The sequence below is a fragment of the Camelus bactrianus genome, chromosome 2 (genome assembly GCF_048773025.1).
Source record: "Camelus bactrianus isolate YW-2024 breed Bactrian camel chromosome 2, ASM4877302v1, whole genome shotgun sequence".
Taxonomy (NCBI): domain Eukaryota; kingdom Metazoa; phylum Chordata; class Mammalia; order Artiodactyla; family Camelidae; genus Camelus; species Camelus bactrianus.
Genome location: NC_133540.1, coordinates 18,443,106 through 18,459,001, shown reverse-complemented (window position 1 = coordinate 18,459,001; position 15,896 = coordinate 18,443,106). Strand labels below are relative to the sequence as shown.

General features: G+C 37.3%; 1 protein-coding gene across 2 annotated transcripts in view; it reads right to left on the bottom strand.

Annotated features, from left to right (window-relative positions):
• The window catches only part of GLRB (glycine receptor beta), a 72,359-nt gene that overhangs the window by 31,719 nt on the left and 24,744 nt on the right, over positions 1–15,896 (bottom strand). For both annotated transcript variants that reach the window (XM_074376599.1, XM_010955486.3), the window contains exons 3-4: positions 9,434–9,540; positions 7,601–7,668 (exon numbers count right to left, since the gene is read on the bottom strand). In XM_074376599.1, coding sequence (XP_074232700.1) covers positions 7,601–7,668; positions 9,434–9,540 — 175 coding nt within the window. The remainder of the gene's footprint in view (positions 1–7,600; positions 7,669–9,433; positions 9,541–15,896) is intronic.

Genomic DNA, 15,896 nt, shown 5'->3' with positions numbered 1-15,896 from the left:
TCAGGATTATAATTAAAGTTCTGTCAATAGAGCTGTTATATGCCTGATTTGAAAGGATATAAATTTAGTCCTTAGTGAGGTTAGAAGTGTCATGTAAGAACTGCAAGTTAACAAAATGTCAGTGAAAATCCTTAGGTTATATTTTTTCTACTTTTCTCAATATGCCATATTTAAATGGTTTCAGTTAAATATTAATAACATGTTATGAATATTCAAATTTTCCTAGACCTATGCCTGTATTCCATTTTGATTAGGGGTGCCTGCGAGGGGGATGCAATGATGCCACACCAAACAATAAACTCCACAAGAGCAGCAGTCCACTGGACTGGATAGAAACAAAGTGCCTGACATGCTTCTGTTAAACATAGCAGTGAAGAAATCATTTCTATGACATTTTGACAGGTTAGGCTGTTTGTCTAGCATTATTTACACCATTAATTCAATTTTCTCTAGCAATCGATAATGACAAATTACTGGAAGGTGGAAATAAAACTGGGACAGTTCTCATCCTCATCCCACTGTCTAACACAGTTGACCCTTGAGCAATGCAGGGGGTTAGCAGTGCCGACCTACGGTGCCATCAGAAGTCAGCGTGTAACTTTCTTGTCGGCCCCTCCATCCATGGAGTCAGCCAACCAACTACCGATCATGTAGTATGCAGAGCATATACGGTATCAGAGTGAAAAAGTCCGCACAAAAGTGGACCTGTGTGCTTCAAACTCGTGTTGTTCAGGGGTCAGCTGTACAAGACTCGTTACAATGTCTAACCACCAATGTTTCCGAATAGTCTAGCTAGGAGATATAGGGCAAAGAGGAAAGAATCCATGATGAACTATATTATTCTTCATTTTATTTTTATGGATTATATTATTCTTCATTCATATATTATTCTTCTAGATCCATTAAAAAGGAACTCTGACAGAGAGACAGAAATATAGCATACTTTAACTACTAAAAAACATAGCTTCTCTTTCAAACAACGTCCTTATGACTGACTTTCATGAGTGAGAATTTTTAGTAATGATTGAACAAAAAACTACTGGTTATTTTTGGCATCTCCATCTATGGAAAAAGCAATATATATAATCAGGTAACCTGCCAGCAGCATTTGGGAGAAAGTCATATGTAATCAGATCATCCTCCAACAGAATTTAGGAGAAAAAAAATTGTTAACTACTGTTCATCAGTGTGTGTATCAGTTCCCTCATGCTGCTTTAACAAAATTAGCAAAAACTTAGGGAATTCAAGAACATGGCAAATTATCACCTTATGGGTCTGGAGCTCAGAACATCAAAATCAGACTTCCTGGGCTGAAGCCAAGGTGTCCCCAGGGCAGGTTGCCTCTGGAGGCTCTGAGGAGAGTCCCAGTTCCTTGCTTTTCCCAGCATCTCGAGGCCACCTGCATTCCTGGACCAGGTGTCAATCCCACTTCACGTTGTTTTCATCACACCCACTGCTACTGACACAGTCCTCCCCCTCCCTCTCCAAGGAGCCTTGTGATTACACTGGGACCCCTCGGATAGCCAGGACACTCCCCTCCTCCAAGAGCCCTAATCACATATGCAGGGTGTTTCACTGTGTAAAGTAACACTCACAGGTTCCAGGGATTAGGCCACAGTCATATCTGCGCGACAACTATTTAGCCTACCCCAGGGTGCAACCCCTGACAATGAGTGATATGAGAAAAAATAAACATAATGCCATTTTAAGGTTTGTGTCTATGAGTTGAAAAATAGAAAAAAAAAAACTGGGACAAGCATGTCTGATATTATTCTATAATAAATGAAACAATTCTGGAATGTTAATAACAAAAGCAACAAAAATAAAGAATAGTAAACTATGACAAGCTGTTAGGAAAGAAATTGAAATTAATACATAGAAGGAAATATATAGAATAAGATTGTTTTAAAACAACAAAGATGAGTAATTGCTACAAACTAGAATTAAACGTTTTGGCTAATCCCAAATACGATCTTTTTTTTTTTTTTCTTGACAGACTGCACTGCTCAAAAAGATTTGAAGTCTATTATGAAAACAAACAAAAAGTCACACACCAGGAAGTCGCAAAAAGTTTGGCAGGATCATGAATTGTAGTGTATTAATAATTCAATGTAATTACAAAGCATGCCTACACCAAAGAAAGACAATGGCTTGTATAAGCAGGCTTCTATTTCCATGGAAGAGCTCCTATGTATTTCTGATGCAGTAAAATGCCTGCATATAGATTATTACAATAGACTGCAACACCCAATTTTCCCCCACGAGTGCAACAGTTCGTATTTTCTATTATATAAATCCCACTGATTTAAGCCAAAGTTAAGAATTAAATGGAAAAAAAAACAAAAAATACTTTAAGCATAAATGTAGAGCAGATGCCACCCAGCAACTAACAAATTATTTTTCTCACTGTTCAGATTACTCTTATCACCAGTGTCACAAACAGGAGCACGTTAACTGGCACGATGAGAAGTGACTGTTGTAGCGACTTCAAATTAGGACGCTTACGTTTAGTTGACAATTTGGGTGATGCGGCCATTAATGCCAGTAAATATCACTTACAGTATTAATAGTGATAACGTATGGAAACGTAAGGCAGCAGAATGCAAATGAACACACAGGTATAGAAACAGCAACCACAAAGCTAGAAACTGAGATCATCACACAAGCGCAGGACCATGGACGTGCAGGAGAGCTTGCGGAGTTATTAAGACAGCTGTGGTTTTCCTTCCACTACACAATTATGGCTTGTGAATAAATGTAAGATTCCTTTGAATTTAGTCATCAATAGCACCAGAATTAAGAAACAAAGAAGCCGGAAGGAAGGAATGTTTTCCAAACAGAGCTGGCTAAAATTTCCCTACAGCAATGTTAATGACTATCACCTTGATTGCTTCTTGTTTGATAATCAACTTTATATCCTGGAGGAAAGGGCTGCCCTCCTCCTTCTGAAGCTGTCCACATCTGTCTACCATCTGGCTTGCAGCGACTCACATCCATCCACCCCCAAGCTCGGTCTCCTAACATCATGCCTTCTGGGACAAGCAACTGCCCCTTGAGAAAGTAGAAAGATCTGAGCTGGACAGGAAAGCACTGGGAATACTGAAACTTCCAAGTTTTAGGGCTTTCTTCATGTTAGCAGGTCTTTGTCGGGGAGATTTCTAAGGGGCTATTAATAAACAAAACCACAACCGTATAGTGGGGCTACGAATAAACATTAATGGTTCATTTTCTTTAGCATTTTCTTCAGGATGAGATTGTACTGTGAAATATTACATTAATTTGCAATTGCATGTCAACCAAATAGTCACCATCTCTGAGAGTTACTGTGCCAGGCAAAATACTGTTGCTTTAATTCTGTCATTTTTTTCACTCTTTTTAAGGGTATAACAAACACATCAAGTAAGCTTGTCTGATATCACAACTCACACGCTGTCCACATCATACTGTTTAAATGAACATATGTCCTACATTTAGACAAATCTAATGCTCTCTGCTTTTCCAGCCTCTTGTTTTGGGAGGCCTTCTTGTTTTCTTTTGCTTTTGAGAAATATGCTCTCTGGCTATTATCAAAAAGACACAAGGTAACAAATTCTGGGAAAACTGTGGAGAAAAGGGAATCACTGTACACTGTTAGTGGAAACGCAAACTGACACAGCTACGGTGAAAAACAGCACAGAGATTCCTCAAGAAATTTAAAACAGAACTCCATTTCATCCAGCAACCCAGCCTCTGGGAATATATCCAAAGGAAACAAGATCTAGAGGAGATGTCTGAACTTCCATGTTCACTGCAGCATTATTCACAATAGCCACAACAGGAACCAATTTAAGTGCCCATCAGTGGATGAATGGATGAAGAAAATGTGGTGTATATATATATATATATATATATATATATATATATATATATATGTACAGTGGAATATTATTCAGCCTTAAAAAAGACAAAAATACTATCATTTGCAACAATATGGATGAACCAGGAGAGCATTATGCTACATAAAATAAACCAGACAGAGAAAGACCAATATTCAGAGTATCACTTATATGTTGAATCTTAAAAAATAAAAAGTCTAATCCACAGAAACAGAGAGTAGGAAAGTGATTGCCAGGGACTTGGTGGGGGGCGGAGAATGGGGAGAGTTTGATAACAGGTACAAACTTCCAGTTGCAAGATGAAGGTCTCAGGTTCTCATGTATTACACGGTGACTCTAGCTGATAATATATTGTTTAACTGAAATTTGCTAAGAGAGTAGAACTTAAATGTTCTCATCACAAAAAAAAAAAAAAGATAAACATGAGGTGATGGACATGTTAATTAACTTCATGGGAGAAATCCTATCAAATCATCACATACACTTTAAATAGCTTACAATTTCCTTTGTCAATTACACCTCAATAAAGCTAAAATAAAAATAATCAAGTGGGTGAATGGAAGAACAAAGAAGGAAATACCGTCTCATAATAAAACTCCTATCCACACACGTATACCTGTTTAGTTACCTTCCTGAGTCATCACTAACATTCCTGACCCGTGTTTCACAGGTAACGGGGAAAAAGTTCTGTCTTAGATACATTCTTTTTTCCCTTAGAAGACATCTTAATGTTATCTCTACACCTACGATAGCTTGTACCGTTCCCAACTATTAAGCACCAAGTTATTAGGGCATTTGTGTTTGGAAAGACAGAGCAAATCTATAAAATATGACAGCCTCAAAAGACACACCTATAAACTCTGTCTCATAGGGATGTATGAAATTAGCATTGCCAAAAGCAAAATATAGTAATTATGATAAAGTAGATTATTTCATCTATTTGATGAATATGGCTCCGATTCTGAAACTTCAGGCTGTATCTGCACAACACAGACTGAAAGGCAGGTTATTCATCAAAAGAAATCACAAGTATCAATAATTTGGCTCCTCTGCATAAAGGTCTCTAAAACTGACAAAATAAACATTCTACAATAATAACATTATTTACTCTGTTATTTAACCAAATAAACGGTCCACATGAGTCTGTTGTCTAAATTTCCTCTGCCAATTTTCTTACAGCTAGCTTGACTCACTTTTCGCTGGGAAAACAGCAGAATTTATTTGTTCATTTGTTTAATCAGTATCAGTTAATAGTGTTCACTAATTGAGGACCTACTGTCTTCTGTACTTTATGGAAAATGAAGAAGAAGGATACATTATTCCTGACTTTGAGAGGTTTACAGTCCATCAGAGAATAAAAGGAAGACACACAAAGTTAGTTTAGTTACAGTAAAGAAGCCATCAGATTTAACCAACAAATGACAGAGACGAAAGGCCTGGACTGGAAAGAGGGTACAGAGGGGAGGGTATAGCTCAAATGGCAAAGCATGTGCTTAGCATGCACGAGGTCCCGCGTTCAATCCCCAGTACCTCCTCTAAAAAATATAAATAAATAAGTAAATTTGATTAACCCCCTCCCAAAAAATAAAAATAAAATGAAAGAGGGCACAGAGTGAGTCAGAGGAGCACAAAGAAGTGAAAGACTGATTCGAGGATAAGAGATGCAGATAGGAAGTTAAGTAGCGGAGGCAGAAACTCTGCTGAAAACTGGTCGAATCCAGTCCCAGCACTGGGTGCTTTGGGCGCCCTACCGTGAAGAGTGCACAGAACAGGAGAAGATTATGAGGAAAGTTATGGAATATTTCATTAGAATCCTCAAATAAACTGTAAGGAAATTCTTACTCTGTTCCTAACATTCCATCAAGTAACTACTGATGGGAGAGAAGTGTAGTGTCTGATATTTGGAAGCTATTCAGTATTTATTAGAGAACAGACACATTAATGATACTTACAGAGTGAGACACATGTGTAGCCTTTATGAAAGTGAGAAAACAAATCCTTGCATTCGTTGTCCTAAAATGCAAGATAGAGTCGAGGATGTTTCCGACCGGCTGTAACAGCTTGATTGTGGTGCTTTAGGGTTAGTGGGGTGGCGTCATGGAGGATAAAACAGGGTGCAGAGAAGAGTATGGAGACGAAGCAGATCCCCTTAAAGTCTCACCTTCAGAAACTGACATCCCTCACTCCTGTTCAGTGAAGTACTTAGACAGACAAATCAGATTCTCAATTAGTGAGTGCCACCCTTGTCTCCTGAGTGCCACGTGGTCATCTATATTTTATTTCAGACCTGCCTTTTAGTGATGTATACTATACTAGACATACAGTCATTCAGGTGAACTAAAACGTCACTGCAAGTGAATTTTGGACTTGATTTCAAATTTAAAAAACAGTATTCTCTTAAAAAATCAATTATTCAGGTGCTAAATAAATGCTTCTATAAAAAACAAACAACAATCCCATCACAATTAGATATAAAAATAGGAGTCATAATCTAAATGCAAGATATGATTGCTTTTATTACACACTATGCTGCTACTAGGAATAAAGGAATAAATATTTAAAACCATTCTTTCTCTAGTCTGAGATAGTCCCCAATAAACTATACTGTGCTCAAACCATTACTATTAGACTTTCAATCCAAACTGTATATTATTGCTTAAGAAAAATATAAAAAAAAAAAAAACTTTAAAAATATCAAAAAAAAAAAAAAAAAGAAAGAAAACCCTTAAGCCTTCTTTCAGCCACCTGAAGTATCATTCCAGCACGTGGCTTTTCAAAAAGGGTACAAATCTAATATTCTAAACACTATTATGCCAAGCAGACTTTACTGAATGTCTTTTGACAAGTGGAGGGGTAATCACATCACACATCGCTCAGGAAATCTACTCATCATGTTTCCCAGACGGGACTCTTCTTTGTCCCTAAAGCCCAACTCATCATGGACAGCCCCTCCGCAAGCCTCTCTTTTCTGTTCCTTTCAAGGCAAGAGCCTGACAGTCCCTCCCTCCGGCTCCTCTTGGCCTTTCCTGGCCCTTTCTCCCTGTTACATAATCTTTTCAGGATGCTCCGCAGCCCTAATTTAGGAAAATCAAACTTGATTTTTCACAATTCTCTACTCTACACATCACAAAATTATCACAACAGAGGAAGCAAAGATTCTTCTGAGGAAACTGGAAGGAAAAGAACTATGAACACTCAAATATTTTTAAATGCTCATACACATACGCATATTAGGAAAAAATATTGCTCCGAATATTCATTGCCTAAATCCTTGTCTGGGTAGAGGGTGTAGCTCAAGAGGTAGAGCGCATGCTTAGCATGCACACGCAAGGTCCTGGGTTCAATCCCCAGTGCTGCTTTCAAAAATAAAATCTAATTACCTCCCCCTCCAATAAAACCTAAAAATATATAAAGTCACCTTGAAATGTAAAGAAAAAGATACTTCACTAAGTCCTTTTCCCAGGTGGTATCCAATCAGCTGTACAGAGTGAGTATGTTAATTCTCCCAAGTCTGGAAGTTTTAATGAAGTATTAAGACTAAATTTGAATTGCAAAATCGCAAAGGCATTGAAAACACTGATTTAACAAAAGCCTGAAATTTGGTTACTAGGAGAAAATATGCATTTTTCCTTAGAGTTACTACTTATTTTTCAGTTTTAGTTTCTTCCACTATCCTATAGTTAAAATTCTGACACTTAAAAATGTTAAATTAATTGCAGTCTTACCATTGTTGTTTCTTGAATAGATCCAAAACTGTTGATAAAAATGTTGACTACAACATCAACAGGGATGCCTAGCGATAAAAAAAAATTAAGGATGTATTTAGTAGCTGTAAAAAATCTGCTCAGAATCTTTAGATTTTTATATTTTTTTCCAATCCACATGGGTGTAAAATTATAAACTTATGGATTCAGTGTACCATGTTCATAAATTGCTATTAACTTATTTTTCTAAATAGGGATCAATATACAAATGAAAAATGAGTTATGTTGTATGTTACAGTGTTATTTTTTCAGCAATACTTCTCTCTTAAATTGTAGACTCTGGAAAAATATATGTACGTTTAAAGGTTTTTATTTTAATTGGGCTGATGAATTTACTTTCAGAAATTGTTAAAAAATCCTTTTTTAGAATAGATAAACAAGATTATCCTGTATAGCACAGGGAAATATATACAAGATCTTATGGTAGCTCACAGAGAAAGGAATGTGACAATGAATATATATGTATATATTGTATAATTGAAAAATTGTGCTCTACACTGGAATTTGACACAACATTGTAAAATGATTATAAATCAATAAAAAATGTTAAAAAAATCCTTTTCTGCATGTTTATAATCATTTTAAATTTTTATTTTCAAAAGTAAAGCAGTATTTAATAAACTTACTTACAATTACTGTTTTGATTCTTAATTCACGAAAATGCAAAGCTAATCAGAGAGATAGCAGAATCATTATAAAGATTTTTGCCTGACCTGTTGGAAAATAATTTTAAAGGAACTAAGGTATAATGTTGCAAATTTCTCTCCTGATTTTTTTTTTCTTACTCATTGTGGGCTGCTGGTTGTCTAACAAAGGGAAAACATGAATTTAGCCTTTTAGCCACATAACCTCTGACTGATGGAAAACAGGTGTTGGATCAATACATGGGAGACACGTGACAACCCCACCACGACACTACTGAAAGTAACTGGGTAGGTTTCGGAAGAAACAAAAACTCTGCTTTTACAACACAGTTGTAAACCTCAGTTGACTAGAAGCAGCTGCAGTCATTTCTTTTTCTTTTTTATTCTATAAAGTAAAACATGTTATTCTGATCTATATCAATACCTGTCCTTTAATGTCTATTAATACCAGCAGCAAAGCTTACAGTTTTCCAGAGATATTCTCATATAGTTTTTCCTAACTCATCAAGAGAAAGAAAGGAAGAAAGAAAGAAATGCAGGGAGGAAGGAAGGATGGAAGGAAGGAACTATACAGTCCTCCTATGACTTACTGTAAGTACAGTTTTGGTTCTTCTAAGGTGTGATAGTGGTAACAGCTTGTTGAAAATATAGTCACTTTTATTCACAAAGTGTTTTAAAAACCATGTGGCCATCTTTTTTCAGCTAGAGAGTAGAAGGAATTTTTTAATCAATGTGCAAAGCTAACAGAAAGTTAAAAAAGAATCTAAATGCATATTTCTCTATCCTCAAATGAGTATCTGGCCATTCTCCTACAGAGTACAACTTTGCTGTCCGTGAATGAAAGCCAGAGCCTAAATTTTAAATTATTAAGGTTAAGAATACAAAGTACTTAGAAAACTCATCACATAGGTTAGCCTATTAATTCAAAATACACCTTTTGTTTAAACTGAGAACTGCATAAAACTATTAGATAATATTTTGCTTATCTTTCAACATTTTTGGCATTAAGTTGCTAAGTACATTACAGGACAGTTATATGTCAATTTAAAATATTACTATTTTGAATATTACAAATAAATGATTTTATATAGATAAAATCAGTTTTCAAACTGCAAAGAATGAAGATATCCAGGGGGTGGAGAAAACAAACCTTTGAAATTTGGTCTTATTCGGGGATCATAACTGACCAATAGCCTATTCAAGATATTGCTGGTGGAGTTGGCAGGCACTCGGGCTAGGTCCTCTGCTGACTGCTGCCTGTAAGAGAAAAAACAAAATAAAACAAAACCCTGGTAAGAATCCAGAAATAGAGAGGAACAGGAATGGGGAATTTTCACTGGAGAAAAGACCTCACTTTTTGAGACAAATCCACAATTACAGCATGGTTTTCCCAATCAGAAGTAGTAAACATTGTCAGAAGCACAAAGATACTTATCAAAAAAATAAATAAATAAAAACAAACCAAAAAAGGATTTGGGGACTTAATTTTACCAAATGCATAAAACACTGCTCTAAACAGTCCATGCTACTTTCTTGTAAATCCAATTAAGCAGACATCTTACTTGTCCTGAAGCAACAAGCAATCAAAACCTACATAAACACAAAGGCAGGGCAGACAATAAAAGAAAAAAAAGAGCAAAAAGTAATTTTTGAACAATATATAATATTAACTTGCCTAAGCAAAGGAGTGTGTAAATACTGCAGGATGGTATGACCACAGAGACAGCCCAAGAATTCATAAAACAGTCATGCTGACACTTACAAAATGATATTGAGCAAGAAACGCACCATGAATGGTCTCCTCATAGAGTCAAATATGTTGGTGGCAGGAGCAGGTTTTGGTAAAAGAAGTTTCTCAGTTAACAGGCCAATTACACGGGGAAAACACAGAGCTGTAAGATACAACTACCTTTCCTTTGAATAAACATATTCGCTGTCAACTGTCAAAAAGAGAAAGACTGCCAAATTTTTTCTATTTTAATTAACTTAGAACAGTGAATCTTGACCAAATTGGTAGTTGCTTGAAAGCACTTTAAAAAAACAAAAAACAAAACAAACAACAATGACAAAAAAAAAAAAAAAACCACTTCCTTGGAAGCCAGTGGAAACTGTTCTGTTGTTCACCATTTGTCTGGGTTGGTTTTTCCACCATAAAGTCTTACCATACGATCATTCTCCCTATACAAAAATAGATCCATGACAATCACAAGGAAGGTTAAAGCTATACTTGGAGCATCAAGCACTGTCTATTCTCTACTGATAAGGTAAATGCCTCAATTTCATAAGTGACATTAACTTACATGAAGCAAACAATGTAATGTGATCAGCTTTGCTCTGAAATCCCAGCTCTGACCCCTCAGGCAATTCTGTTCTGTGTTAATTACCATACAATGTGCTGATAAGCTAAAACCTCTACAGGTGAAACATGACAGATAGTAAGTGTATGAAAAAAATCTAAAAATACTATGAATTAATACATACAACCTTTTCAAGTAGCTATCAGACAGAATCCAAAACACTGGAGGGAAAAAATGAAAACCAATTAGTTAAACCTCCCAAAGGTGCAGGAGAGTCAGTAGATTTAAGTAATTTCCACCGCCTTATCAGCTCCCACATCTCAGCTTCAGGGCTTGGGGACAGGTAATGAGATTTTCCCATTTCACTGCAGGGGAACTTGTAACCTCCTTAGAGCTGACTGTCATCTCAATCGAAAGATAGAAAACTCCAAAGAGAAAGCGGCTATGTGAGAAAATTGGATGTGGAAATTAGGGTCCAAACCCATCGACAAGTTTTCTCTTTCAAGGGAGGAAAACAGAACTGACTGATTGCAAAATACACTTGTATTGGATCGATTAAGAGGTGCTATTATTTTGTCTCCATCTAAAGTCCTTCAGAAGTACATTTCTTCTAAGCGAAGTGGCCAGGCAACATAAAGAACATTAATACTTTCTGTAATAGGGAACTTTCCTGCTTGATTTTTTCCCTTCTGGCTGTGAAGGGAGACAAAAAAATGCCACCCCACAATATATGCCTTTTGGGCATGAGGGTTGTTTTGAGCTCAAGGTACTTGAAAAACAGCAAATTCAGAAGAGGCTTTTTCTAAACTCATTTTCTCTGCCTAAAGACAGGTCCTCCGAAAGGATTTCTAGTGTCTCAAATCCCCTCCCGGGAAGTTCCATCAGCTACGGAAGATCATCACTGTCACCACAGGAGAGGACAACATTGACACCACACCCAGACACACCGATCACAGACTGTCACCCCTCCTCCACCTAGTCTTCCCAGGGCCATTCATCTTTCCTACAAGCCATCCACTCTGCCTTAGGAGACCCATCTCCCTCCTAGTAGGATGGTGTACAAACTCTCAAGTCTCACCACTCTTTCTGGTACTCCCTTTTTTTTTTTTGCTATGATGCCTGCCCACGTGTACATAAACATTAAAAATTAATAACTGTGTGCACCTTGTATCCTGTCAGTATGACTGTTGTCAGAATATTCCATAGACCCAGGTACCAAGGACAGGGGGGAAAACCCTCCCCTCCCCTACTGTGTAAGCTGTGCCAATCACTCATTTTCTAGCCCTTTTAACTCACTTCCAAATTTTCTCTTCCTCCAGAATCAGTCCCTCTTCCTGGAAGACTGCAGCTCCTACTCTCCATCATCCTGAGCTCAACCCAAGGTCTCTTTGAAGACTGCCCTTCTAAAATCTTGCCTCAATCATCCTGGCTTACTCTGATAAACACAGACTCTTACATATACTGTTTGGCAATTATTTTGTAGCTTCTTTTCATATCTGCATGTGTATTACCACACAGACTAGACCAAATGTACAGTTGTGAGTCCTGGGGAAATCATGGCTTCTGAATTTCTTGTCTAGCGTTAAATACTCATGTGTATTACCAACTAGACCAAATACACAGTGACTGTTGATGGAATCATGGCTTCCACAGTTCTGTAATTCTCTACACTTGTAAAGTATTGAATCCACATTGCCCCTGCCCTTTCCACGTGCAGCCCTCTGAGCTGGACACAGCCTCAGGTGTGATAGTGGTGGCAGCTCCACTCAACACTTCCAAGGAAGAGGAGCATTTCTTCCTGAGATGTGCTTTTAGGAGAAAAAATGTTTTTCCCCTCAAAAGCTTTCCAGCATTGGCCATTGCCAAACCAATCCCTAGCAAGGAGGGAGAACCAATGGTGACTGGCTCAGATAAGTCTTCTGGTAGGAGAAAAAATGTTTTTCCCCTCAGAAGCTTTCCAGCATTGGCCATTATTGCCAAACCAATCCCTAGCAAGGAGGGAGAACCAATGGTGACTGGCTCAGATAAGTCTTCTGGTAGAGAACAGATACTGGACATCAATCACTTTGTCCATTACGTAATTTCACTCGTCATCACAAACACTCACTTGGCTAAACAGGAGAGAGGTTAATCACGTGGAGAGCCGTTTTTCAGTGGAGAGAGAGAAAAACCAGGCTGGGAGAAAAGTGAGCAGGAGGTGAGTAAGTGGAGAAACCCAGGACGTGGTAGATCGAAACTGAGACACAGCAAGGTTAACAGATTATTCTAAGGTGGTAGAATCAGGAATGAAACCTGGGAATCCCAGTTCCTCGTTATCATTTCATAACAAGCCTGCCATGCTGGAGGTGAAAAATTATCTATCTCCTTATTACCACCAACTGTACATTGTATTAGGTGATGGATGGACAGACAGACAAGACATTACATTAGTCTTATAAATTTTTAAAATCATTAGTCCTGGAAAATCTTGGATTGCTCATTCTGTAACTTATCAGCATCACTCTTCCCTCTAGCCATCTCCAAATGCTTGGATTTCTCTCCACAGTCAAGTTTGATTTTTTATTTTTTTTTTATTTTGGGTGCGGGGAGGTCATTAGGTTTGTTTGTTTGTTTGTTTAATGCAGGCACTGGGGATTGAACGCAGGACCTCAAGCATGCTAACCATGTGTTCCACCACTGAGCTCTACCCTCCCTCCGAATTTTAAAAATCTATTTGTTACTAACAGCAAAACCTCAGTGTTGGCTGACAAAAATCTCTTGAAATTAAAAAAAAAGGAACATGTCAAACACGCAATAGCCCTTTTTCTTTGTGTAAATACACACTTTCATGCCTCTGCTGCAGGCAACCCAATGAGAACATTTAATCACACTTCACCTTTCTTTCTATTACAAATTTAAAGATATTTTGAAATTTAAGTGAAAGCTCATGTAGTTTACATTCATATGCATGAATTCAGGGATTTTTTTTTTCCTACCTAAAAAAGATACATAAGTCATTTTTTTAGATTGATCAATCCTAAACTAACAAGACAGTCATCTCTACACATTAAAGTATATTTTAAAAGCCTAGTAGTTGAGTCACTTGTTTCAAAAGAGCTGAAACAATTTGCATTTGGCATATTATCCTGTGTCTGCACTCTACTATATATAACCTTACAATTTGGAAAGTGGCTAGTATTACTTATACAAAATAAGCAGGAATAAGAAGAGTTAAATGATTTTAATTAGGTCACATGCTTAATGCTCATCTCATTATTAGAGATTTCATATTCTGAATCTCAGTCCAGTGTTTCATCCATCTGACTGGGCCATTCTGTTACATTTCAAGAAATCTATCAACAATTCCGGTATTACTACAAAACAGGATTTATTTCATGGAAATATGATATTAATTTAAGAAAATAACTTACTCTACTCAGGCAAAGTGATCAAATGACTAGGGAAAATAATGTTTCATATCAAAAGACTTTTTACAACCAGTCCTCTGTTGTTCACTAGCCTGAACTTGGACTGATGTCATTACTAATATGCAAAGTTATGCACGGAATGGACCGGGCTGTACAACTGTGTGATGTAATGTTTTCCAGCACTAAAGGAAAAATCCAGAAATTTCTTTCCAAAGAAGGAAGCTCAGTTTTCCATTAACTGCAGAACGTTCTTACTTTCACATGACCCTCTGGTGACCACACAGCACAGTTCCATTTCAAAGCTGCTGTGCATAAAATGTGCAGGTTGTATTATCTCTCCTCTTTACTCTAGGGCAGTGATTCTTCACCTCTGTTTTAGCACTACAGACACCACTGAGAATATGATGAAAGCTGTGTCCTTCCCTTAAAAAATGCACACAAAGTTTGCAATGCTGACGGTTCCTGAACTGTGGTTCCCTCTTTCATGGAAATAAATGCTGTCATCCTCATCTAAAGTGAGATAAGAGAAGATTTTTTTTCTTTAAAGCTGATGGAACTATGTCAAAGGGACGCAGGAGCCAACTGAAAGAGGTCCCTGTGGCCAAATCTAGAATGATTTGAGCAATAAAATAAAGTCGTACTGGGTTATAATCTAAAGTATAAAATAAAAATCCATGAGTCAATAAAGATGTAAATAAAACGAACGGACTGAATAAATAAATGCTAGAGGACAGACAAACCTCCCAAGCAGAAGTCCAAAAATCAGCACAGACCCTCGGGTCTCACTCCCCCTCCTTCGTATGAGCCGTGGGAGGTGACTTCCTTCCAAAGAGCACCATTTGGAAAGGGGAAAGCAGTGGCCTTGCCACTGGAGAAACCTGACAACCACCACCTGAGCCAGGTGGGTGAGGTTAAACTCTTAACCTTGGCCTCTTAACCAGGTGATGCCATGTGGAGTCTGTGTACTTCTAATACACTGTGATGAGAATGTCGGCTTTAAGCCTGTGTTTTTCCTCCCCTAAACTCAAAACTGCAATCTTATCATGACTAAACATCAGACAAATCGCAATGGAGATTAACATATACACACTACTACACACAAAATAAATAAAAACAAGGACCTACTTATAGCACAGGGAACTATACTCAGTATCTTGTAATAACCTATAATAGGAAATAATCTGAAAAAAAAAAATGTATGTAGATGTATGACTGAATCGCTTTGCTGTACACCTGAAACTAACATTGTAAATCAACTATGCTTCAATAAAAATAAAATGAAAAAATAAAATAAAATCAAAGACATAAAACAATCCCAGTGGAGTGACATTCTTCAAAATACCTGACCAGAACTCCTTAAAACTGGCAGTCATGAAAAGCAAAGGAAGTCTGAGAAGCTGTCACAGCCAAGAGGAGCCTAAGGAAACGTGAGGACTAGATGGAGAGTGCGTCCTGAACGGGGCTCTGGAACAGAAAAGGACATTAGGTAAAAACTAAGGAAGCTAAATAAAGTACAGATTCTAGTTAATAACAATCTATCAATACTGGTTCTCTAGTAGAAATGCACCACACTAGTGAAAGATGTTAATAACAGGGGAAACCAGATGCAGCATACTGACAGCTCTATATCAATTTTGACAGTTCTTCTGTAAATCTAAACCTGTTCTAAAATTTTTTAAAAGTTTATTTGAGGGAAATAAAAAGAGGAGAGAGCCAAAAACTATAACAGACACCTCACCAAAGAAGATATATGGTTGGCAAATAAACATATGAAAAGATGTTCCATATCATATGTCACCAAGGGAATGCAACTTTAAAAAAAAAAATTGGACACCACTGCACACCTATTAGAATGACCGAACTCCAGAAGACTGACATCCCAAATGCTGGGGAGGTTGTGAAGAAAGAG